The sequence below is a fragment of the Ambystoma mexicanum genome, chromosome 3p (assembly GCF_040938575.1).
Source record: "Ambystoma mexicanum isolate Mex_15411 chromosome 3p, UKY_AmexF1_1, whole genome shotgun sequence".
Taxonomy (NCBI): domain Eukaryota; kingdom Metazoa; phylum Chordata; class Amphibia; order Caudata; family Ambystomatidae; genus Ambystoma; species Ambystoma mexicanum.
Genome location: NC_090925.1, coordinates 720,534,620 through 720,562,128, shown reverse-complemented (window position 1 = coordinate 720,562,128; position 27,509 = coordinate 720,534,620). Strand labels below are relative to the sequence as shown.

General features: G+C 45.5%; 1 protein-coding gene across 1 annotated transcript in view; it reads right to left on the bottom strand.

Moving 5' to 3' along the window:
• The window catches only part of KDM3B (lysine demethylase 3B), a 2,029,046-nt gene that overhangs the window by 521,580 nt on the left and 1,479,957 nt on the right, over nt 1-27,509 (bottom strand). The window contains exons 17-19 of the mRNA XM_069651588.1: nt 9,860-10,031; nt 9,668-9,758; nt 9,450-9,580 (exon numbers count right to left, since the gene is read on the bottom strand). Of these exons, the coding sequence (XP_069507689.1) occupies nt 9,450-9,580; nt 9,668-9,758; nt 9,860-10,031 (394 nt within the window). The remainder of the gene's footprint in view (nt 1-9,449; nt 9,581-9,667; nt 9,759-9,859; nt 10,032-27,509) is intronic.

The window sequence follows — 27,509 nt, the reverse complement described above, 5'->3', positions numbered from 1 at the left end:
TGGGTTCGAGATAGGAGGGTGAAGTCTCTTTACTCCTTCCATGAAGGCTTTAACTACTGGTACTTTCCACCACGAAACCTTGTTATGGGATGTGGTGTAGGCTGAGAGGGCTGCCAGGTGTACTTTCAGAGAGTTAAAAACCAACCCTGCATCCAGCAGGTGGAGCATGTATGTTACAACGTTGGAAGGAGTGCAATCAACCGGGTTGATTTGTTTACTCTGGCACCAGATAACGAATCTTTTCCACTTGTCAAAGTAACAGTGCCTTGTATTTGGTTTCCTAGACTCTTTTAGAATGTCCATACACCTCTGTGGTAATTTGAGATGTCCAAACTCTATGACTTCAGGAGCCATGCTGCTAGGTTCATAGAGTTGGGTTCCTGATGCACTGTTTGACCTTGTTGCTGGGACAGAAGGTTGTACCAGGCTGGGAGTCTGATGGGCTCGCATACCGCCATCCTGCGTAGGTGTGGAAACCATGGTTGTCTCGCCCACATGGGAGCAACTAGGATGAGCGTCATCGATTCCTTGTTCATCTTGTACACCACCTTCCTGATGAGGGGAGTTGGTGGGAAAGCGTACGCAAACATCCCTGACCAGTTTATCCACAGGGCATTCCCCTGGGAGTCCGGTTGTGGGAACCTGGATGCAAATCCTGGGCATTGTTTGTTTTCGCTTGTGGCGAATAGGTCTATAGTGGGGAAACCCCACTGAGAGAAGAGATCTTCTACTACGTCTTTGTGAAGGACCCACTCGTGTTCTTCTGGGAGGGAGTCTCTGCTTAGAGCATCCGCTAGGGAATTGAGCTCCCCTGGAACATGTTGCGATGACAGGAAGATGTTCCGTTTGAGTGCCCATATCCATATTTTCTGGGCAAGCTTGGATAGATTTGGCGAACGAGTCCCTCCTTGCTTGTTCAGATAGAACATGGCTGTCGTGCTGTCCGTCCTGATCTGCACCGACAAGTTTAGTAGATGGGGCTCGAACGCCTGCAGCGCTCGGAATACTGCCAGAAGCTCTAGCAGATTGATGTGGTTCTTGGCTACTGAGTGAGACCAGAGACCCTGAGCTGTGTGGTGGAGATGGTGAGCTCCCCACCCCGTCAGGCATGCATCTGTAGTCACCACTGCCTGTACTTCGGGATCGTAAAAGGGTTTCCCCTTTGCGAGATTCTCTCTTGTCCACCAGTGTAGGTTCTGTACGAGTGTTGGCGAAACGACCACTAGATCGTCCCACTGACCACTTGCCTGAGACCACTGTTTCGCCAACCATTCCTGCATGGGACGCATGCGCAGACGCGCGTGGGGGACCAGGTAAATGCATGACGCCATCATGCCGAGTAACCGCATAGCTTTGCGTACTGTTATCTGTTGACCTGACTGATAATGCGGAATTTGCAGAAGTATGTTCCGAATTCTTTCTTCCGAAGGGAAGGTCAATCCTTTCTGAGTATCTAGGATAGCTCCTAGAAACTGTTTTGAGGTGCTTGGCACCAGACTTGACTTTTTCTCGTTGATGGAGAAGCCTAATTCGTGGAGGAGGTCGATGGTCCTTTGAATGTTTGACCTGCAGATTCCTGGGGTTTCCCCCGTTATGAGCCAGTCGTCCAGATAAGGGTACACTGGGATTGCCTCCCTGCGTAGGTGTGCAGCTGCCACCGCCAGTACCTTGGTGAATACCCTTGGTGCAGAAGCTATCCCGAAGGGCAGTACCTTGAATTGGTAGTGGCGACTGTCCACCTTGAAGCGCAAGTATTTTCTGTGCGCTGGGAGCATGGAAATATGAAAATAGGCATCTTTCATATCCAAGGTTGCCATGTAATCCCCCTTTTTTAGGAGTGTTAAATTTTTCTTTGGCACAAGGAAGTAAGTTGAATAGATACCCTTGTTTACCTGGTGTCCCGGGACGAGTTTTATCGCGTCCTTTTCTAGCAGAATGGCGATCTCCTCGAGGAGGATCTTCTGATGTTGTAAAGAGTGGACTTTTTGTCTTGGAGGATGGTTTAGGGGACGTTGCAGTAGTTCTATGCAGTACCCATTGGATACTGTTGACAGCACCCATCTGTCGGATGTTATCCCTTCCCATGCCTGGGTGAAACTTGATATTCGTCCCCCTACTGGGGTTGCATGGGAAGGGACCCTGAACTGAGCGTCACTGCTTTGGTGGAGGCGTGCCTCCTCCTTTACTGGGGCTGCCTCTGCCTCTACCCCGTCCTCTTTTACTACCCCTACCATACGCCTGGGTAGACTGTTGTGAGCTGGTGTTCCACTGTGTACCCTGGGTGTGGGAGTAGCTATTTCCTCTATTGGAATTTTGGCCGCGGGGGCGACGAAAATTGCCATTCCCTCTTTGGTTAGGTGGTTTGGTAGTTAACTGGCCAAGGGATTTGAGGGTGTCGAATTCTTCCTTAGCGTTTTTTAGAGCGTCCTCGACTGCCTTCCCAAACAGGAGATCACTTTCCACTGGTTTGTCTAAGAGCGCAGCTTGTGTTTCTGCTTTGAATCCCGACTGCCTCAACCAAGCATGCCTTTTGATGACAGTCCCCTCTGCTATAAGTCTACCCGCATTGTCAGCGGCGTCCAGAGTTGCTTTTACAGTGCAGCCTGACACGTTCCTTCCTTCCGCACAAATGCGAGCTAGCTGGCTTTTAAGGGGTTCGGGAGCAGAGTCTATTAGTGCTGCCACTTCTTCCCACTGGTGACAGTTGTAGCTAGCCAACAGTGTGGTGGAATTCGCGATTCTGGCTTGGTAGGCTGCCGTGGAAGCTACTTTCCTGCCAAAACCATAAAGTTTTTTACTTTCTTTGTCGGGGGGAGCCTCAGAGGAAGATAATGGTGTACCAGCTCTTTTGCGGGTGTTGGTTACTACTAGAGAGTCTGGCTTAAGTTGACCTCTAATATATAGGGGGTCCGACTGGGCTGCTTTAAACAGCTTCTCCACTCTCGGATTTACAGGTCTTGTCAGGTTTGGGTTGACAAGGGATGGTGCTATTCTGCGTTGAACAGATTTTAGGATGGGAATGGTTTGGGCTACTGGCTTCCTTTCCCCTATTAGTTCTTCCGCAAAGTCCCTTTCTTCCTGGACACCTTGTGTGTCTATGTGGAAGTGGTTAGCTGCCCGAAAGAGCAGTTCATTAAGGAGGGGCTGATTATCTATTGGGGAGTCAGACACTGGGGCTTCCCTTTCGACTGGTGAGTCCATTCTGAAAATATCTGGGCTATTTTCTGGCTCATCCTCGTCTTCGTCTTCGCCGTAATAATCTGATCCTGCAGGATCTTCTGGCGTGTCAATTTCCTGACCTTCTATAAGGGAAGAGTTTCCTTGGTCTGTAGGGAAGAGGTAAGAATAGGGTTGGACCTCGATGGGGTCTAAAGGCCTAAATGGTGTCTCGACCCGGGGTCTTTTATTTGAGGGGATAGAGTCCCTAGACCCTGAGGGAGAATCTTCCTGAGGGTTTAAAGCTAGGAGTTGTTCAGGGTGTCTTTCGAAAAAATTCGCCAAGGAAGACATCCTTGACATTACTCTGTCAATGTCCTCGCATGACCAGAGTTTTGAGCTTGGGGTGACCTTGCTGGGACTTTCTATGGATTGGCCCTGAGAAGACTTGGTCAGTTCTTTTGTAGTGGAGGACTGCAAGGGTTGTTTCCTTTGCTGTTTACCCCCTTCCCCGTGGGTGGAAGTGTGTTTCCCCTTTCCCTTATCTTTCGACGCCTGGCGTCGAGGATCGGAGGTGGAATCCCTGTCTTTCGAACTAGGCTTCGAAACTGGCCCCTCTTTACTCCCAAGTGAAGTACCCTTTTCCTGGGGTGCAGGCTGGGGGTGGAAGTCGTGTTCGTCTTCGGACGATTGATCTTCCGGGATATTAATGGTCGAGGCACTCTGTGCAAGTGTGGAGGCTTGCCTGACGTCGTGCGGCGACCTCGACCGGGACCGCCCAGAGGACGTCCTTTCGGACCGCTCCTTCTGTGCCTCTTTCCGAGGTTTCGACGACGTCGAATCTCGGGTGGATTTTTTGTGTTTAGCGTGTGTATGTGTAACGCTTTTGTCGCCGGGGGACTTCCCCATAGTCGCCGGGACGGACGACCTTCCGAGGCCGGGGACGTGCGTTCGGCTGTCCTTCGACGCCTTGGTGCCCTCGCCGTCCGAAAGTTCGGCGTCGCTGCCGTCGCTGAAGGTACCCTCCGCCTCCATAGCTGCTAGCTTGGCGTGGTGGGCCCAACGCTTGGTGGAGCGGTCCTTAAGAGTTTTTGCCTTAAACCTGCTACAGGCCCTGCAACCCGTCTCGGGGTGGTCTCTGGGTAGGCAAAGGTTGCACGTAGCGTGCTTATCTACCCAAGGGTATTTCTTATTACACTTGGGGCAAAACTGAAAGGGCGTACCCTCCATACGCGCCTGTGGGCAGCGGGCAAGTGTGTGTAGGTAATAAGGTGTCGAGTGTGGAAGTGTACCACCCCCCACTCTCCCTACTTGTAGGGCCGAGGCCAGCGGCCCAGGCCCGAGCCGAGGCGGAAGCCTCAAGGCCCAATCCGTCGGTATTCGACGTTGATCTCCTCCCCGGTTCGGCGTCGAGATGTTGATCGACGAAGGTTGACAAAAACGGGGCAAATTATAATTATTTTTAGTGAAAATATGGCAAAGCCAGGGAACTCCGATGAAGTGCTTCCGACCAGAATGGCGGAAAAAAACAATCTGGGGATCCTAGACGCGTGAGGGATCATGGGTACAGGGGACGTCACACTAGGGATAGTATTACTGGCACGCCCTGTGTCGACGCCCATTTTTCGACTTCGAAAAACAAACTGTAATACTCCGCAGCTTCCACTAGATGTCGGCCTATGCACAGCATGTGATCTAAGCAGATTCCACAAGCCTCAGAAATATATATATATAGATATATATATATATATAGATATATATATAGCGTATTGATGTGACCTTTTAGTTTGATTGATGCTTAACAAATATCGTGCTTACTCGTAGAGTGGAGAGCCTGTTACAATAGTGGCTATGGGTTAGGTGGTCATAGGCCCCTTCTGTATAGAAAAAGTGTTTAACAATACGATGCAAGAGTATTAGGAAGCATCACGTAACAGATGGCACAAAGGCATTGGATATAGGCAATCACGAGTGACACAGTCATCGTGAACAAAATATAAGTTTGCTTCAGCATGCAGTGTTGTGCAGCACTTTACTCACGGTATACATTGCAGTAAAAGGAGCAGCTGACACTGATCTTATCGCACCGCGATGGTGAGATTCATGGGTCAGTTTGAAGAAAAAGTTCAGTGTCCCGGGTGTCCACACAGTGAGTAAATGCAGAGTGACGACGACGGTTATGCGTGGGTGTTACGCAGGGGTGAGGTGAAACTGGCCAGGGGTTATGGCGTTGGCGTCTGGACGTCCCTGGATACGGCGCATTTTGTGTTGTGCCTTCGGGGAGGGTGCCGACTTATGCTTGCCGGTCCACCCTATTGGCAGATATAGATGCTGGCACTTGATTGGATCATACGGCAGGGGTGACCTGAGCCGCATCCACAATGAGATTGGTGGTGGCCATCTTAGGAATTTGTAGCAGCCGATTACTTTGTGGGGCCTTTCATAAACAAAGAGAAATGCACTATAAAGCAGACTATCTCTAACCACTTCCTGGCTTCCAACACACATGGCCTGCATTAAAGCAAGGATTTTCTGGGCAAGTGTATGACCTAAAAAGGAATTTCTAGACCTGGCAAGGCAGAAAGACGGCCAAAGACCAAAATGTCTAAGGAACAAAAATTTGCAAAAGGCCAGTTGAAGCTGAAGGCTTCACTTCACTGTAAAAAGTCAGGACAAGGTGTATTACATTTTCAAAAATGTTTTTTAAAAAGCACAAAAGGTTTGGGGGTCCATATTATAATGGAGGAAAAGTTGCTTCAAGAGAAAACTTTCCTAACATTCCCTGACACTAGGATAGGTGTAGTAAGAGTTCCTTGACCAGACCTTCACTGACAAAAGTCAGAAATAAGTTATTTAGGCACAGTTCTTTATGCCCATGTAACCCTATGGAGAACAGTCTTCCGTGCTTGGACGCATAGAGGTAGGACCAGGGGTCTCCAGTGCAGAGGTTACTTTCGGACACAGTGATTAAGATTTTTGTCCGTCGCAGTGCTTAGGAATCAGTTCCAGACACATTCTAGCAGAACAGCAAAATAAAGTAAAGATGAACACTTATGAGGAGCAGACCACATCAGGACACTTCCAGGGAGCAATGAAGACTAGTTGCAACATGGTCCGGTGGCGACGGATGATCTCCAGTGGACAAACAAAGAAGCAGACGCAACTCATTTTATGTTAATGCAAGAAGGCTAATAATGCAGGAGAAAGCACCTTGTTACACAAGCTGAAGATCAACCAAGTTCCAAGGATGCACTCGGAACAGAGACTGATCCAGTGAGACTTCTGAAGGCACGGTTAATCAAGTACGGGTCGAAGCACCAATTAGGGTCTTCTTGAGATCAGACAGAGAAGCAGGGCTTCAATAGACTGGACAGCACTGGAGTCGATGCTGGTCAGCTGTAGGGATTGTCCGCAGGTTTCTGTTCTTCGTAGCCTTCTTTGCTCCAATGATCTGTCGAATGGTTGCACGAGCACCCCTTGTATCCAAGAGTTGGGCTGGGAGCTATCCAATCATGGATAACCACTGGCCACAATATCTGCACAGAAACAGACATTCAGGCACCTAGATGTGTACTTGGATCAGACAGTCCCAGGCCACCCCATCCAGACTTACACACAAACCGCCTTTTGCCTGCGAAGGTAGAAGCCTTCCCCAGGACAGGGTATTCCATGTATGGCATTTCTGACGTGAGAAAGAATGACAGGGTGGCCAAAGCACAAGTTAAAACCTTGTGGGACAGCACTCTTGGGATGCTAGACACCCTTAATAGCCATTTGCAGGAAATGTAAAGGTGCACAGGTAAAATTACAAAAACACGGTAGAAAAATGTCCACTGCCATCAGCTTATCTTGAGCACATTGTAAAACAACCATAAAGCTATTACAGAAAAAGATAAGGATACCAAGTATCCGAACCACACTTCAATTTAAGGTGATGGGTGCAATTTTAACAATACATGAAATTCACAAAGAGACATACTCTGTACAGATAGTCTTAGGGGCTGGTCCGTTTCCCCATAAGAATGAGCAACAGGTAAGTGTCTCACAGTAGTCTGAGGACCTCATCACGAGTTTGGCCTGAGCCCCTAAATAGGGCGGTAACACTATTACTGCCGCCTTTAAGAGCTGGCCAAATCATGAGTTGGGCGGAAAATGACATTTTTAACTGGAGCTTTTTGTTGGAGGTAAAAATTACCATTTTGAGGCCCTTTTCGGTGCAAATACCACCAGCAGTTAAAAAAAAAAAAAAAAAAAAAAAATGTGCAATCCTACTGCAACCATCCCCCCCACACCCCCTTGCCTATCGTGATCCAGCACAAATTGCACCAGAGTTGCAGTAGCGCTATTAGCGTTGGGCGGTATCCGGCAGTATTACAGCCAGGGTACTGCCCAACTTGTGAAGAGGCCCTATGTGAGGAAAACAGAAAAAAAGAAAATCTTTCCCAACAGTTCTCAAGACATAAAAGCGAACTGCTCTGCTTGCTCGCAGGCTCACATTTACAGACTGACACATGCAATACTGTTTACATGAGTTGCAGTGAAAATAAACTTACTTGACTGTTGCAAAACCTAAATGGCAGAGCAGTTTGTTTTCTTGGACATCCTCCTTGTGGTTCTGAATTTTATACAACATTCATGTGATTTTATAGTGATAATTCACTGCAATTCACTTGCAATATAACTACCACAATAGAAAATGTGTTCTGAATGTACCTTTCTATTAGTTCCAGGGGCAGTCCCTTTACAGTACTGGCTTTCTTTAATATCCTTCTGTGATGTATGACCTCATTTGTACTAAGTCACTACTACCCCCTCTTAATGCAAGTGGATACTATTTTCCTTATACAGTCTGGTCTTTTCACAATTTTAGGAACAAGTGTGGCCTTGTACAATGATTTACTTTTTTGTATTTAAACTGTGGTTACTTAAGGCAATATTTATATTAAACGGTAGATTATATATTCTCAGTGTCTGTTATGTTTATTTTGCGCTTGGTGGGACTAAACGCACATGGACACCAATGCCCACTCCTCCGAACATGGAAGCCAGACTGCTCGATCACATTACCACCAGCAGTGTGCATTCTGGCCAAGACAGGATTGGTCTCTTGAACCCATCATACCAGGGCTTCGGAAAACCTCCATAAAACAAACAAATCCTGTACATGTGCAAGAGTCATCCAATGACACTGGTGTCAAAAAGGGAAAAAGGATGGACTAGTTGCCGGCGCGTTATGCCACACATGCAAGATGGCTCTGCAGGGCAGGGTTGGGACATTAAACGTTAAGATGTTTTTGCTGCTCTCGTCCCATACCTATAGGACAGGCATAACCAAAGTATATGGGACAGGATGTAGGAGTCATTTATTCAGTTGTCGGTTGAGTGCTCTGATATTGGTGATAATCTGAGATTGTACAGCGAACTTCTTCCACCTTAAGGAAGCATTTCTGATACTAGGGTTAGAGCATGGTGTTTTTTCCATGATGCAAAGCGAATTCATGTTCTGATAAATGAGAAACCCATTAACAAAAGGTTCTATCAAAACCTGATTTGACTCAAAAATCAAATGTTATGGCTTTCAAGAGTGGCGGGGCAGGTGGTGGGGAAACGAGGGGAGGTGGTGGTGGTTTGCCAGCCTTAGCCGCGGTAGGCCCGAGCAAAGTTAGAGGCCCCCCTGTTGCTGCCCCAAATTGATAAAATAATGGCGCCACCCGGGGAAGGGTCAATGGTGCCTAGAACAGTGTTCTGAGAATGTATATTCTCGCCTGCTGTTCCAGCCACCTGATTGGCCAGTGGCCCTTCCCTGGGTGCAAATCTTGCTTCATGCCCAAATGATTTCAAAAGCCTCTCCTACCTCAACTTGTTCTTTAGAAAGCTATTGTACTGAGGAAATAAGGTGACATTTAATCTATCCTTCAAGACCTCTGTAAATAGTTAGCCCAAAAGTAGAGATGCCTGCCCACTATTTATATAGTTTATCAATAGTGTCAACCCTGGTAGGAAAATGTACTTCTGGGTGCATTTTCTGTATTGGATATACTATTGTGCCTTAACTCAACCCCAATTCTTTGCAGGAAAAAATGGATACTCTATTTTTCCAACATCAAACGAAGATTGTAATCAGGCAGGACACCCAATAAAGGCTTGCAACTCCCCTTCCCGTCAACTCAAGGTTTCATTGGTTGGGAACAAGGGAGGACCAGAAGGGCGTTTGGGTGAATGCCTACAAACAGCAATAACAGCAAGCACCAACATATAATATATAAATCCACACAACTGCCACAGTAACCTACCGTAAGCATTGTACATTTTGGGGCCAAGATCTGGTCGAACAAAGTAGCTAGGCAATCGTGAAGCAAGGTTAAGTCTACCATCTCTCTTGGTATACTCAGGAAGCGGAAGGTTATCCATCAAATCCACAAACCTGTTTGGTGAAAGAGAATAGATTAGGTAACTAAAGTACAAATGCTGATCTAAACGTGGGGTTAACACTATATTTTATGTGCCCGACCTTGTGGGCATCATGTCTCTGAAATCCTCTCCGGGAGGCCAGTCCTTTAACTTCAAGACCATTGGCTGGCCTTCTTCAGACTTCAGCCGCTCTAGAAACAAAAGCAAACATTAGGTAGTTTTCACTTCCACCAAACATAGGCTTCACAACCTGGCCTGTGTCAAACTAGAAGAGGAGGAAAGATCAACTTACTTGCAATGACTTCAAAGCCATCCCAGAAATCTCGTACTTTCACATCTGAAATGATGGCACAGTTTCGACAATTCACCAGGTCAACATCTTGGTCACCAAACTCCAAACTAAAAGCTTCAGGTCGCCAAAGGTCAGATTTAAGCCTTTTCTGTACTGCAGAAACTAGCACAGGCTGTTCAAATACAAAAGAAATGTTTCTGTTCAATAACACTTGTACTTTCGTTTTAGGCTCCAACCATTCCAAACACAGATCTCTAACCAGTACGGGGTTCTGTAACGTGCAAACAATTTTGCCCAATTAAAGCACAGAATATTTTGTGAGCATCTCAATTTTTATTCTTTTATTACTGTATCACTAGTGTTCCCAATTTGTACAGAGAAGATTGCTGGTAAAGGGAGTGGCCAGGAGATTTTTAAGCAAATCGCTGGTGAGGGCTATGCAACCATCTAATCGAATGCCAAAACAATTCCAACCAAAAGGGAATCCAAACCTCTATAACCTTTGTAGTAAAGGCAGAGCAGCCATGCTGAACTTCATGAGATAAGAAGGGCTGGTTGTTCAGTTAGTCTACACAGTTAACCAAAAAAAAAATCCAACACTGGTATATTGATAATGCAATACACTATTAAAATCACACACATACAAACAGGTTAAAATATTTGTTTTTATTTACCGCGGATGAAATGTTCGAAGGAGAAAAGACAGAAGATTTGTTCGAAAAATAATCTTCGGCCGTTTCTCCCCTGAACATTCCCGATATGCCCAAACCCCTACCCACACCCTCATCCCCTTACCTTCAATTCCGTCTCGCCGTGTCCCTGCAACGCCAGTTCCCTTTCAGTTCCGTGATCGGGAGCCGGCACCGCAGGGTCCTTTACTTTCTTTTCTTCCTTCAGATCAGTTGCAGCGGTATCCCCGGCAACCCCTGCTCACTGTACTGTTTAGTATAGTGAGCGGGGTGTAAGCATTTATTATATTTTTTCTGGACTGCGGGACAGCTGCAGGGGCCACCCCCGCTCACAGTATAGTAAGCGGGCGTTGGGGAGGACACCATTGCAGCCCCAGCAACCCTAAACCAAATCCAAATGACATACCCAACCAAAAGTTGACCTTTTAGAAGGTCGAACATTTGGTGGTACCCTCTTTCGGACTTTTGTTGGTTAGGTCATTTGGATTCAGAAACCATTCTTTATGCTGCTTTCCAACCAGAGACATAAATGGGAAGCCTTACTCGTTTGCTATTTTTTTGGAAAGTAAAGTTGTTTTTGCTGCACTTACCTTGCTACACTCATATGTTTTGGGGGCATGGATCCATCTATATGGCTTTCAGTGCAGGAGAACTCTGTTCTCCATAGTAAAGCAAATACGTTACTTACCTATGAATCCTGTTCTCCAGCATTAGTATCTTTCATAGATTCACATGCTGTTTGAATATTCTGTCAGGCTGTGATTCCTCTGTAACAGTAAAGCAGTTTTATTACTACTTTTTAAGACTGCTGTCACTAGTGCTCTATTAGAGTCATTTTGGGTAATATTGCCCCAGAGCCAGCTCACAGGCGGCCCTAGCTCCACCCCCGGAGGCTATCTTCAGATTTTGGCAAGCACACATGAACTTGGAAATATTAGCCAAGAATTGCCATAAGAGGGGCAGGCGAGAGGGTGGCATGTGAATCTATGAAATATACCAATGCTGGAAAACAGGAATTACAGGTAAGTAACTTATACACAATACCAACATTTGTGCTGATGTTTTTAGGAAAGATTTCTCTTTAGGCATGGTTACCTCCATATTCTATGGAACCCCCAAACCTTTTGCTTTTGAACCTGTCCTGACTTTACAGGGAAGTGAAGCCTTCAGCTTAACTCCACTGGCGTTTTGCTCATTCTGTCATGGGGAAACTGATCAGTCCTTCAGACCATCAGTACTGGGACACTGTTTCTCTTTACTCTTTGTACCTTTTTGGTAACTTTTTAACAGTGCACACAGCATCTTACGGTGCAGTGCAATCGGGATACTTTTGAATCACTCTAGTCTTTTACACTTGTGATTTTTGGTACATTAGCGTTTTACAGAGTATGGCTACTAAACGTGGCTAGTGCCCTAAAATGGCTGTGCCATTAGATTATCTGCGTATTCTTTGGCCCTATTGTTATTTGGCCTTCTTCTTGCCTTTTCAGGTCAGGAAATCCCTTATATAGTGTTAGGGAGTATTCTCAGACATGTGCTAATTGCTCTCAACTTTAGAGACTCCCAGCTCTCTTGCTGGACTCTAGGTCTTTAATATTTTTCCTGGAGAGAGCGAGACCCTTTTTCCCCCCACCCTCATGTATTTTAATGTGATTTTGAACCCTGTTTATTGTGGTTGCATAGTCTTGACAAACTCCATAAGCATCATCTTTTTACATTGTGTCACACAGCACCTTCAGTGCAGTGGCACAGGGAAGTCTTTCAGATTGCCCCAAGGTTTAAATATCTTCTCTTGGATAAGCTACTGTTTCCAAGAGCAGTGAAGTGAAATTGACTTTACTTACATTTGTAACTTTCTAGACCAGGCACACACTATCTTACAATAGGGTGCTGGAGGGGTTACTTCGTATCCCCTTTGTCTAGCTTCTCATGTAACATTTTTATGTTACCCTTTCCTCGATGAATGGCTGATGGCAGTGGTTTACTTTTAACTACTTTGGTGTGCATTTACTGTGGTGTGCATTTACCGCGGGCTGCGTTCACAACTGTAGTAAAGAACCCAAGGGTGCCATTTTTGTCAAAATGGGCCCAGTCTTCTTTTTTCGCCATTTCTTTGTGGAAAGGTCCTTCTTGAGATTTACTCTGCGCGCCAAACCTGGTTTGGCCCCTTTGTTCGTTTTGTCTTTGGCGGGATTCACGAGTGAAGCCTGCCTCTGCCTCCAGGGTGGCTGGCAGGGGGCAGGAAGCGAGGCAGGTGCCAGAAACTCCCTGTGCTTAGTCTCCTAGGAGACAGGAATGCACTGTTAGTTGATTGACCGGCTGGCTGTCCGGCAAGGACAGCCATCATGCTGGGTAACTGACAGCTAGGCTGGAATGAATGGGAGCAAGCTGCGTAAAAGGCAAGGCTTTTTGGCTTGGAAGACAGAGTCAACCACTGGACGAAGGAATCCAAAGAAGAACTTGAAGAGTACGCCTGCTGCAACTCCTGGACCGTTGGTTTGCCCGATGAAGCCCTGCTGCTATGCTTAAATCCCAAATTCGTATCGACAGGGAAGCCCCTGCAAGGACGACTTCTCTTGAGTTGGTGGGACCAATCAACTCCAAAGTAAGCCACCTGGACATTCTCTTAGAGCTGGTTGAAATTCCACTGCAGTTGCTGCTGTAATCGAATAGCCAGGGAGAGGAACATCAGATCGTGTGCGTTGCTTTAAAGCTGGCCTCTGTACTCCCAGGAAGCAAGACTGACCGAGCCTGAGCCACCTCAACAGAGTGCTGGTCCACAGATGCAAGGAAAGTCCATCTCGACAACCAGGAACTGCAGTGTTGCTATTTGCGGTAGATGCGAGGAGCTGAAACACTGAAGTGCCACTTGTTTGAAGATTGCCGGTTGCGGTCGGTGACATCCCATTGCAGTGCAAGAGTCCACAGTAAGTCCTCCCTCATGTCCCCATGACTGAGGCCCAGGAACCACAGGATCTGCAGAGATGCACACAAACTGAAGTCATCTGCTGCACATTTTCTTCAACCTAAAGGTACTGTAAAGTCTAAGAACTTGCCTCTTGTGTAGCCACGTGTCCTCAGAGACTTGCTTTGTAGAGTTGCTATCAGCTTCTTTACTTCAAAAGCCTAATCAGCTTGTGGTCCTACTTTGATTTCTTCTATTCTACAAAGACATTTTAGACATTGGAAAAGACTTTCTACTTACGTGCAAGAAGTGCTTCAGTTACCTTGACTTTTGCTAACTTAACCTTGGCTGGCCTGGCACCCTGAATTACTCTCCTCTCTTCTGCTTATGTGTTTTGCCTTCCTTCCAGAAAAGGGTTAACCGACTTTGCATTGAGGAGTTGTTTTGAAAGTACTTACCTACTTAATAACTGAATACTTGCTTTATTCTGAACGCTCTTCTCTTTAACACTACTCCCAAGAATATTCTAAATGCAACAGTGACATATTCATGCCAACAGCACCCTGGCTATTGAAGTCACCTGAGGGTGTAGGTAGTGCCTTTGTGTCATCCCAAATGGTCAAATGGTGGTCTCCATCTCGTGCCACAAGTCACCTTGCTGCCAAGTTTTGGGTTCCTAGCATCAAGGGATCCTGTGCTGGAAGGTCTTGAACCAAGACTGGAGAGAGGCCGGTCATCGTCGCTGTGTGGTAACCGCTAGTGGCAGTCGCTTCCCTGTGTCCTGTGGGGTGTCCAGAAGAGTCATGCGTTGTTGAATCCTGCTTTCCTTCTTTGTCCCGGGTTGCATTCTGCAACAGCAGCCAACCATAGGAATCCTCAGACCCACAGTCTGTAGACATCCTGCACCGGAAAACAATTGGCGGAAAAACTGACAGCCAGCTACCCTCAGTTGACCCACCACGTCAACTGGGAAAATCTGATCCAGGGGTACGAGTACTCAAAGAATTAAGCGACCTTTGTCTCCATTATAATAAACCTTAGAATAAACTGTGGTTTATTCCATTCCAAATAGCTTTTTAAGGAGTTTTGTGACTTTTGGGAATAAGGCCCCATACATCCTAGGGATAGAAGTTATGATAAGTTATCAATACTTCTAATGCGCGCGGTTGCCCAAGGGCATCATGGCGCAAAGATAGCACAGGGAGCAAGTTATGACTGACAGCAGTCAGGTTTTAAGAAGACAGTACTGACGATGATTCTCAATGCGTCTAAGGTCAACAGGCAATTCATTCCATAATTTAGCCGCTGCGACAGAGAAAGGCCGGCCACCTAGCCTAGAAAAGTGGAACTTCGAAACCGACACCAAAAGAGCATTACTGGAGCGGAGGATACGACTCGGAACATAGGGTAGGAAATTCTCACAATGGTGGTCCGCTCGCTGCCCATAGACTGCTCTGTGAACCAGACAGAGGACTTTGAAATCAATACTCTTAATCGCAGGGAGCCATTGAAGAACACGGAGTACTTGAGTAATATGGGCACGGTAGGGGGTAGATGTAGCCACCCTAGCCGCGTGATTCTGAAGGAGCTGCAGCCTACGAACAAGCACCATAGGTTGAGCCAGAAACAAGGCATTACAATAGGCATACGACCAAGTACATCAGAAGCTACGACCAGCGGGCGCAGGTGAACAGGGAAGAAAGGCAAGATCCCCCGAAGCACCAGTAGAAGAAAATGGCCAGTTTTGCAGACAGCACTAACTTGAGCCGACAGACAGTGAAGCAGACAGATATACTCCCAAGATTTTTTACCACGGGCACAGGGACGGGAACAGCACCCAAAGCAGTGGGCCATAGTGTGGCAGACCAAAGAGCAGTGTCAATCGGAGAACCCACCACCAGGACCTCCGTCTTGTCCTCGTTGAGCTTCAAACAGTTTCTGCCCATCCACTCACCCACGGCCGCCAGGCAGTCACACAGCTGTCCCAACAGCTCAGAATGGTCCAGATCTAAACAGACTAAAACCTGGATGTCACCTGCAAAGGAATAACACCGGAGACCATGGGAGTGGATGAAGCCCATCAATAGCTGAACATTGATGTTAAACATCTGGGACAAGGCAGAGCCTTGAGGAACACCACAGAAAAGTGCACAGGAAGAGGAATTAAAAACGGGAGAAGCCAAAGACATTGAAACCTATCAAGAAAAGTAGAGAACCCGGCCCGGTCAGAGCCAGAGTGGCCAGTCGACTCCATGCAGGACAATAGGGTACCATGGTCTACAGTATCAAAAGCTGCAAAATCAGAGCTCCCACTCCACCCTGGTCATCCAACATGGTAAGGTCGTCAACTACGGACACCAGGACACACTCGGTCCCCCGACCTGGCCGAAAACCAGACTGAAAAGGATTAACAAATTTAGAGGGCTCAAGACACAAAGATAAAAGTGGAGAAACAAGAGATTCTAATACTTTCATTAGAAACGGAAGAAGTGAGATAAGACGATAGTTAGCCAAGGTGCAGCATCAAGTGAGGGCTTTTTCAAAAACGGGATAACAGTAGCCAGTTTAAGTGCTTTAGGAATAGAACCCTGCTGGCAGGAGTAATTAACTGCTTTCGTAAACCAAGGAAGGATGTCAGGTAAAATATCCTTAAGAACAGTGAGGTGAATGGGATCAGAGGGAGACAGTGACTTCAGTCTACTAACTGCTCCAGAAACATCTTCAGAGGAATAAACAGGGAAGTGCGACCATACCTGAGAACTAACTAATGGTTCAGGTACTGCTATAGGTCCCGTATTAGAGGCGGTTGTTATAGTGAGATTGCGGATGTCTGCAATTTTAGTCTCAAAGAATTCAGAGAATCAGAGGCCTTGAGTGGATTTGACAACAGGCGCAAAGAGATTAGCCGAGGAAAAGGATTTGACGACTGAGAATAGATCTTTGGACTGATTAAGTGCGGACTTAGCCTTGTGGGTAAAAAAAAAGCCTGTTTTGCAGTCCGAATTGCTGTGTGATATTGACGGGTGACGGTTGGAACACCACCCTCTCTCCAGGTGTATAGGTCAAGTGCCATTTACGCTCAGCCCGTCGGACCTTCAGACAGGCAAGTTTCAGTTCCTCAGGAAACCAAGGAGCAAATGGACATTTCCTCATCTGGCTATTCTTTAAAGGGGCTACTCGATCAGCCACCTCATGCAGGATTGTAGAAAGTGCAGCTAGGTCTAAGATGGGTGTATTGTGACAGGTAGCATTAATGTATGACACCATGCATTATAAAGTAGGGGTATCATTCTTGTGAACTGGTTTCATTCTACTGCATCATTTCTTACTTTTACTTTTTTGTGTTGCCCAAGTTAATGTATGCATTCCTACAAAGAAAGGTGACTATATATTTTACATAACTGAGTGTTGTGTGACATTGCTACATACTAATTTAATTTTGTAGTGTATGTTTGTGGGTCTACAATAGAGTATGTTTTAACTTACCCAAGTGGACTTCTTGTGCGCTTCACTGTGTGGACTAATTTTGGACCCCTGACCGCACTAACATTCTTTTGAGAATAAGCCTGGACCACTGTCCACGCTTGGCTTGATTGGGTTTGGCTAACCTCGGAGTATCCGTGTTCTTCAGAACTAGGGTTGCCTTCTATAATCTGTCCACCAGGCCACGCTGTAGAAATCCATCTTCACAGAAGAGTAACTGCCAGAACCAGCCAATTGTTGAGGTACAGGTAGAAGTGCACCACCAAATGACAGATGAGCCTCCACCGGGGCAAGGCATTTCGTAAATACCCTCGGAGCAGAGCAGAGGCCAACAGGCAAGGCCACAAACTGAAAATGTTTCCCTACAATTGTGAAACTTAGGTGGCCTGCTGTGTCTGAGATAGAATGGGATGTGAAAGTACCGAGTCTTCTAGGTCCAAAGAAGACAGGCAATCCCCTTCCTGCAGATTTGTTAAAATATGCTGGAGGCAGATCATCTTGAATGTTGGGGTCTGCAGGATCTTGAGGGGGGTGTAGGTTGAGAATGGGTCTCCAACCTCCAGACTCATTTCGAGAAAAGTATTTTGAGTACACTCCTTGGCCTTATTGTTGAAGAGGGATGCACTTGATCGCCCCTTTGGAGAGGCAAGACTGGATTTCTCATAGAAGCAATGTCAAGTGTTTATTGACCTTTGACAAGGGAGGAACGGAGAGCGGGTGCTCGAATTAAAGAGTGTCCCTATTGTAGTAGTGACAACACCCATTCGTCCTTGGTGATTGTTAAGATGGATTTCTAAACTCTAGCTTGGTGGACAGTGTTTAGGAGGCCACCTTAGTTATAATGAACTGGGGAACTTGGGGAGTTTTGCCAAACCAATCAAGTTAAGCATGGAAAGGGGTCATAGATAAGCCTCAAGAGAGGCGAGTGGGACAAGGGGTCCACAAGGAGTCCACACAGTGAAATATACAATAAGTACAAAAATACTATATTATTTATAGGCCCAAAAACAGTCCACAGGAACAGAAGTCCCAATTTTATAAGTCAAACCCTAAGTGGAATGGGGCCTTGGGCCCAAAAGTTCACCAAGTACCTGTAGAAGTTGGTAAAAAGGTAGTTAATGTTCCTGTGGGTGTGAGGATTAGTCCAGAAGTCTTTCAAAGTGTACTTACAGGTAAATACATGGCTTTTCCTAGCTTCTAGAGCAGCTTTTGCAACAAACATGTTAAAAGCATTGGAATTGAATATCAGTACCAGTAAGTATTGAGACTACTCTCCATTCTCACACAGATTTCCCCAAAGGATTGGCAGGCTGAATGGAGGTGGGGTGTGGTGTGGTAGTTTGTGAGGGGGAGGTAGTTTTTCCCACCGTTGGATCCAGTAGAAAAATGCCCAGGAGAAAAGCAGCAGGCATTGATGCAGGAGTCAACAGATACTGCAAAAAGGGGGATGGCCGGGTCTAGCGACAGTCACCGCACACAGGCAAAAGCAAGCCTCTCAGTCTCAAACAAAGGAAGCCTTCCAGATCAAGACCTGTAGATGCAGGAACGCTGAAATTCGGCAGGAAGGCAGCTTGCAGGAATTCCTCGAGACCACCGAAGTTCCGTGTCAAAACACAGCACACCGACACTTCAAGAACAGTAACTCTAAACAGAGCTGGTCAGTCCACCGGGTGGTCCAGGGTCACTTCGGAAGGTTCCAAGATCGTGAGAAGGCGTCGAGACTGGTTGGTTCCATCAGTCAAAAGGATAGAAGCATGTGCAAGGGTCTTCTGAGATCAGATAGTCCAGCAGGGCTTCACTGCGACAGCAGCAAGAAGGGTTGCCAGGCGGCTTTTTCAGGCTTCGTCCTCGGGTCTTCGCCATCTTCACAACTACACAGGATACTTGGCTCCTCTTCTGCGCTGCCGGAATGGGTGCAGAACTCCTCTTATTCTAAATTCAGATGAGTGATCAAACTCAACACTCCAATAGGAAGATCTGACCCACACATGCACACTAGCAGTGGTCTAAATCAGGTACCACTGTAGGGCTCACTCATGCATGCACACTTGACATACTGGCACCAGTATGTGGATTGGGACCAGACAGTCCCAGCGCAATTCCTGAGCCCATATACACATGCCATGCACTAGCCTGCGAAAACAGCAGCTTTCTGGGGCACATGTATGACCATGAAAGGAAATTCCTGATCTGAGGAGGCAGGAAAAAGGCCCAAGAACGAAATGCTAAGGCAGTTTTTCTAAAGACCAACTAAGGGCTTCATAAAACCATATCCGAGGCAGTACAAAACTCCACTCTTAGTAGAAGGCTGCATCACTTGAGAACATTTGGTAGCGTCGACAGAGCAGCCAGGCTTATTTTAGGAGGGAAAGAGGGCTGTAGTTAGGTACGATAACCTTGTAGCATACATATGGCCCAAAGAGAAACAAACACTATTTATTGTACAAATAAAAGGGTTAATTTAAATACAAATATGCCAAGATAAATCATGGGAAGTGTACCATCACATATCATATAATCACAATTATAAAAACCAACTCAATACTTATGGTTTACAAAGCAAAGTATAACCTTATTTAGATGACAATAAGCAGTCAAGGTGAGTCAAACCTATTACACATTCAGAATGGCCTTGAGCTATTCTTGGGAGTAAAAGCAGGTTAGGTATACTTTCAGAATACAATAAGTAATTCAAGGGCAGTAGACCCTACTGGTCAAAATGCAGAGTGTTATTCACGTATAGACACACTTTGACCAACACTGTTACAAATCTCTCTTGCAACTTAGGTAACTTTCTTTTTTCGAGAATGGATATAGTGACATACCAATGTTACTTTTTATAACACTGCTCAGAGTTAGGAACTTAACTAGCATACTACCTAGAGGTGAAAGCTACTCAAACATAAGTATGAACACAGTCAACTATTTTAGAAATGCTCTGAAGCAATTCAGGGAAAGCACAACTCAACAGGTGTGTAATTTGCCATGTACTGTTCGAACCACACACGGAGTGACTTCAGTAGGCAAGTAAGAGTACGTACTTGAATTAAGTGTAATCTACAGTTCTAAGGCAAGTAGGAACTTTATGACTATTTTAGAAATGATCTAAAGCAGGTCAAGGAAAGCATAACCCAATTATATACTTTTAGAAAGACACAATGTATTTCAAGGTAAGTAAGCAACCTATTATACTTTTAAGAATGGCTTTCATCAATTCACGGGTTAGTAAGAACTCGTATACCTTTAAGAGGGGCTACATGCAAACTCAAAGACAAGTATTAACTCCAAGAATGTTTTAGAAATGCTTTAAAGTAGATCAAGGAAAGCAAAACCCAATAACACACATTTAGAAGAGCACACAGCTAATCAAGGTGGGTAAATCCTACGAGAAGGCTTTTACACTCATTCACTTTAGAAATGATAAGACTCTACCAACTCTATTACTTTTTGGAAGTGTGAACCACAATTCAAAGCTAGTAAAATAACGTATATACTTTTTAAAGCAGCAACAAGCAACTTAAAGTTAAAGGATAGTTCCGGGACTTTTTTTTTATTGTCCCTACGGTTCGGCCATGTGTTTTTAAGCATAAATCGGTAGATCGTAGAAAACTTTCCTATGGACCATACCCGACTTTTCGTCCATTAACGCACTCGAAATCAGCCGCCATTTTCTGATAATCCTCTCACTTGCCGCATCGCCCTGGCTCACCTGCTTTTGCGGCACTAAATCAAATCCCCCGCCCCTGAGCCTGACATCAGCAGACGCGTACCGCCCATTTCCCAACGCCAAAGCACGTTTCGTGTCAACAATCGCTGCGCCTCAGCTAATGACGTGTCGCCATGGAAATGGCAGGACGCCTCTTTCCTTAATAAGTATAAACACACCGTTTCACAACACACAGCAGCAGATTTTCGATTCCATTACTCTCTCTGTGTTACTTATAGTATTCTGTGACTCGTTTCTGTGCTCTGGTCAGCTACCTTCGCCACTTCTAGGCCTTGTGAACACCTGTACCATCTCTGTAAATTATTTTACTTTCTTTACCACACAATGGCTACAATAATGCCGTATATGTACGAGCCCGAGTACACCGAGGAAGAACTACTGGAAAGGCAAGCACGCGAAAACGATGGGGATTCGGACGGCAGTTGGGAGGACCAGTCAACGGATGAAGAGCCTGGACCATGTCGCATGGACGGCGTCTCCACCTGGTGCACGTGCAATCGGTGCGAGCTAATGCCAACTGAGGAGGAGAACTGCTGCTGCCGTGAAAATTCCGGGTGCTTGGCCTACATTTCGGAAGGCGAGCCAAGTCCGCAATGCATCACCGAGCTGCCAGAGTTCAGGGAAGCCTGCCTCTCACGGACCGTGTTGAGGATGATGATGGTGCTTATGCACGAACTTCGCGGCACTGTTCGTCCGCGTAATCCGAGTAACGAGTAAGTATACTCTGGTTTTGATGTCAGTGATGCCACTACTATGTCATGGTCGTCTCCCACATATAAAATTACATCTACATATCATTCGAATGCATGTAAATTGGGTCCATATTGTGCATTTTCTAGATAGAATTTTTTTCAAAGCAGAATGATAAGAAAGTTTTGTCATTTTAATACAGTTTGCATCTTTCATTTTCACAGGTGGTACAGGCTGGTGGCCTATCGTTGCTTCACTTGGTGGCTTCACGGGAGGCTCGGACACCGCGTTCGGAGAGTAATACCTGCCTGTGCGGTACTTGCCATTAGACAACATTTCCCAAGCGACAGTGGACAATACCGCGGATTTTCCCTGGATGTGCTGCAACCGGAACTTTACAATGTGTAATGTTTATTATTTATGTTCAATTGAAATTAAGATCTAAAATAAAACCCAACATATATTTTAACAATGGTTGTTTTCATTTTTTAAATGAAACTAGTGTGTCTCCATTGAATAGTCTTCCTGTGCCTTGTCTTGTCACACCACATGTCTCCGGCCAGCATCCTCCCTCACGCTGGCCGCCCACCTTCAATCCACATAACCTTTGCACCCATATATTCTCCTGGGAGGGTGAGGTATTTATAAACTCACCCCCCTGCCTTCCAAGTATTAGATCCTGCAGCCTGCCTCTTACATGCAGTTAGATGGCCTCTCCTTGGTGAGGCCCTGCGGCAAACGAGTCTTGTCTGCACGACCACCGCCCCAATCCACCCCCCGCCCTATCAAAGGCAGTTGGCACCGGGGTACTTGCGCTGCCAAGTGGAGCTGTCAGGGAGCGATAAAGGCCAAGAGGTGCCAAAGACCATGTACACTTCAAAGTGGTCTGTAGAGCATGGGTTGTTGTTCCCATGTCTACCTCCAGACCCCGTGTCTCCTGCCAAGCATCCCCCCTCACGCTGGAAGCCCCCCTGCAATCCACATAAGTGTGTCTCCATTCACGAGTCTTCCTGTGTCTTGTCTGCACGACCAGCGCCCCAATCCACCCCCCGCCCTATCAAAGGCAGTTCGCACCGGGGTACTTGTGCTGCCAAGTGGAGCTGTCAGGGAGCGATAAAGGCCAAGAGGTGCCAAAGACCATGTACACTTCAAAGTGGTCTATAGAGCATGGGTTGTTGTTCCCATGTCTACCTCCAGACCCCGTGTCTCCTGCCAAGCATCCCCCTTCACGCTGGACGGCCCCCTGCAATCCGCATAATTCCACGACATATAGACATCATTCATTCACAAACACACCCCTGTTTCGAATTCTTTATAACCCACTTCATATTTCTAATGAGCACTTCTTTGCGCTTTGCTAGTCAACCCGTGAAGGTGCTGGTTATCTGCTCTTCGTCTCTGTGAACTTCCGTGACCACTCCGAGGAAACTCCTCAGTTTGCAACCGGTGAACTGCTCCCTGTTGTACGACAAGAAAATACTCTGATCCCTGCATCTAACTGTTTGTTCGTCAAGGTAAGGCCATGTACCATAATCATTTTGCGTCCAATTTCTTTTTGTTCAAGACAGTACATGCAAGGAACTAGTCACATGTTCTGAGTTTACATTGGTATTCATAGAGAATTGTTGATCTTTACTTTTCAGAACTTTCCACAATGCCTGCCTGTTCCATCGGCGGTTGCCCTTCGAAGACCCATAATAAATCTGAAGGTACTATAATGCATGTTTTCCCTAAGACAATAGATCAGATAAGAGAATGGGTCCGATATTGCGGATATCCACCGTCTGAGCTTGAAAGTAGAGTCCTAGAAGTCTTTGCGGACAAGAGGGGTGATCGATACCGCATCTGCAGCAGGCACTTTAGCTCAGACATGTACTCCACATCATTGCTAATAAAGAAGAACACACCGCGAGCGAGGCGAAAATTGCTCTCAAACGCTATTCCCACTCTATTCGTCCACATCCCTCCACTGGTGAGTCAAGTTTACTTATTTATCTCTCGGCCTTGCGGTAGTGTGTAGCATTAGCTAACAATAATTTCCCCATTTATGTATCCACTCAATATGAAGGCGGAAGATTCTCCATCCGTGTCGTTATTGCAGTCATCAGCCACTTCAAGCGCCTATCGGGTAATCTTACTTGGCTATTCTGCCACTGACTTTTTTTAGGCATGTAAATCAATAGTTTTAATTTATCGTGTAATTATTTTACCTAATGGTACACCCTTGTACTCGTCCTCTAGTCTTTGTTTTCAGTTATAATTATTGTTATCCAAAATAATGCAAGTACTGTCTTTCAGGGAGATGCTGAGGAGTCCAACGTATTGACGACAACCGTTGATGTCACTCAGATGCTCGAGGTACGTTTCCGGACAGTTCCATCGATGGAGATCATCAGATCTTGCATTCTTGTAGCGTGATTGTTACACACAATGTTTCTTTCGTTTTTAGCCATTGATATGTCCTTCTGTCGTCGCCCTCCTATGTGTCTTCTTTTTTCAATATTGTGTTCATTACTAATGAAAGTCCTACGTTTCAGGGAGTCGATGGAGCATTCGTCCAAGAAGAAGGGGGAGCATGCAGTTACGGGTCGGCGCAACAGCTTGCAGAAGTGTGCACCGCAGTTACATCGTCCCTTGATGTTCTTATGCATTTCGAGGTATGGATACTGACAGTTCGATCAAGCGAAATCATATGACGTGATTACATCCGCTATACTTCCTTCTTTATTAACGCAAGTACTATGTTTCAGGGAGATGACGGACCTTCTTCTACAAGAACATCACCCCTAGTAGTTGATGCAGATCTCTGGGTGGTGACACTTCCAACGATCGAGCAAATCGAATCATATTTACATATCCATTATTTATTTTAGACAACTGATCATTTGTGCAGGTCTATTTAGATGAGCCGTTGACGCCTGCACAAAGTTTATGTTCTTTTTAACAAAATAGAAAACCATACTAATGCAATTACTGTGTTTCAGGGAGTCACTGAAGCATCATCTTCAAGAATATCATCAATGGAAGTCTATGAGGAGCCCGAGGTATGGATCTTGACAGTTCCAACTAACTAGAACAACAATGCGTGAATAATTGTCGTTTGAATGTTCTACACAAAGCGTTCATTCGTGTTTTGCTATTGAGATGTACGTGGGTATTGGTCCCCAAGTACATTTTGTGTTTTCGATATTATTATACATACTAATGAAAGTTCTATGTTTCAGGGAGTCGATGGAGCGTCAGTGCGTGATGGATGTGCTTATCATGAAAATATAGTCGTTGCAGCGCAAGAGGAAGTGGAGACATGCACACACGAGTCGGAGCAACAGCGTCCTGATGTTGAAGTTCGAGGCAAGAAAGTTTCAAAGAAAAGAAAGCAAAAGAAGGTTAGTGTCCTGGTCACTATATTATGTTGTTTTTCACTGTTAATAGTTCAATACTGTAGTTGTTTAAACTGAACATCCCTTTTCCAATCTGTCCTCTAGTTGCGAGTGGGTGTACGAACTAGATCTACGCAGACAGTGAAGCGAACGAGAGATGTTGCTTGTCAAACCTTTTGGCAGGGACTTGAGACTGGAGATGCATCATGCCAATGGGAAGAATATGAAGTGATTGACAACGGAGCTATACCACCACCAGCCATTGATAGTGAATGTCCTCCTGGTAGTTCGGATGCAGTCGGAGATCAATTCACAGAATCCACACCCGCAAAAACTAAGACCGCGAGAAAGTTGAAGAAATTGTTTTATTCACCCATCGCCGGAGAAGGAACAGATGTTGCAATGGAAGAGAATGAAGTGGACGACAATGAAACACCATCAATATCACTGAACATAGCGGAAGACGATATCAGAGATTCTACCTTTCATGTGAGTGACATGTCCTCAACGTTACAGGCAGAACCAGCTGGGATGCAGAGTGACAGTGTAAGGAAAGAGGCCAAATTCATTGTATTCGATAGTTGTTTGATTGATATTATTATTCGGATGAAATGTGGGCATTCGGTTGGTGGCGAAGTATGTGGGGAGCCATTGATTAATGTGACTCATGCAATTCGAGGCACTAACCTTAAAATACATGCCACCTGTACAAAATATCATCTTTTCTCATGGTCTGCACAACCCATGCTGGGGCAACTGCCAGCAGGCAATCTACTTTGTGCAGCGGCTGCACTTTTTAGTGGTTCAAGTTTTAAAAAGTTAGAGTCTTTTTTTCAGTTTGTGGGAATCCATTTCATTGCGAAAACTCAGTTCTACAAATACCAAACCGATTATCTATTTCCAGCCATTAGCGAAGCTTGGAGAATGGAAAAAATGTCTATTGATAGTACATTCGCGGGCAAACGGTTCAGGCTAGCCGGTGATGGACAGTGCGACAGCCCAGGATTTTCAGCCAAGTACTGCACCTACCACTTTCAGGACATGGAAAGTAAGAAAATTGTGAGTTCGGTGGTCGTGCAGGTGTCACAAAGTACATCCTCAGTGGCCATGGAGAAAGTTGGCTTTGTAGCATCATTGCAAGAACTACAATCGCGGGGAATGGTGATCGACCTGATAGCCACGGACAGACACGTTTCAATTGCCAAGACAATGAGAGAAGAGTACAAAAATATAAATCACCAATTTGACGTTTGGCATCTTGCAAAAACAATCAATAAAAAAATGTCTGCTGCAGGTAAAAAAAAAGAAACGCAAGGTATTTCACAGTGGTCCAAGTCAATCCGCAACCATCTTTGGTGGAGCTCAAAAACATGTGGAGGGTCGTTGGAAATTCTACTGGAAAAATGGCGGTCAGTAATGCTACACTGCACAAACGTTCACCGTTGGAACACAAACCAACATTTCCACAATTGTGAACATGGCCATTTGTCCACAGAGGAGGCACGGAAGAAGAAGTGGTTGATTCCTTCATCACCCACTCACAAAGCCATTGAAAAGATTGTATTTGATAAAACTATAACAAGAGATTTGAGGGGACTCACGGAATTCTGCCACACAGGAGATTTGGAGGTGTTCCACAATATGTGCCTAAAGTACAGGCCAAAACGATTGCATTTTGGCATGGAGGGCATGATAAATCGGACTCTTCTAGCGGTCTTGGCACATAACCATAATGTTGGACGTCAACAAAGTAGGACGACCGGAACTTTAGGGACGCTTCGCTACAATAAGGCCTTCACTAAAAGAAGTAAACAATGGGTGATCAAACCAGTGTTTGAGGATATGCAATATGAGTTTATTGAGAGACTTATTGTTGACGTCCTAGATAGGCACATAAATGGAGTTGTGAACGAACCTGTGCAGGGGACAACTGCATTGCCACCCAACATTGCCTCTGTTCCATGCCCACCTAAAGAAGAGCTCATTCAGAAATACACATCACGGTTTAAATGATTGTAATTTGATTGTCTGTTCTCTCGAGTCTCCTCATGTCGCAGGCCCATTGAATATGTGTATCTATGTAATGTGTAAATTAAAGTGATTGCTCAGTGTACATGCAATGTGTCTATCCAACCTTGTTCATCTGCGCATTAAATTAAACCAAACAGTATTATAAATCATTTTTCAAAAAATATAGAATGTCTCCGTATTTATGGTTCTCTGGGGCTGCAAAGCACGCAGACAAAATGCAAAAATGGAGTGTAAATTTCAAGTCCTGTGAGATGGCCTTACACTGAATGTAGCTAAATAGGAATGTGCGCTTGTTCAAAGTGAAGGTCAGCTGCTTTGATTTTTTGCTCGGGTGCCGGAATGGCCCACGACTCAGTATAAGGTTGTATTGTTATTTGACCTTGACAGGCCGGGACCATCCCGAAAGACTTCTTTTTGGGGGTGTGGGGCAATAACGTAAGAAACGATAATGAAGCCATTTCATGTTCGTTCATTAGAAGCAATAAAGTCGGCATAGAAGGAGTGGTATTTCGGGGCTGCCCTACGCACAGACACAATGGAAAATGCAAATATAATGTAAGTAACTCTTTAGATGAGTTTATACCGCAATTTAATTACTATACAGTAGCTTTAAAGACGGGTTAAGTTGTACTTGTTCGTTCTATGTGGCATATTGTTTTGTACCACGCACTATCTTGAGGAGAACCATCTCCTTTTACGGAAGCACCTCAAAACCTTCCTCTTTGCTTCTGCTTTCTCTCTCCCT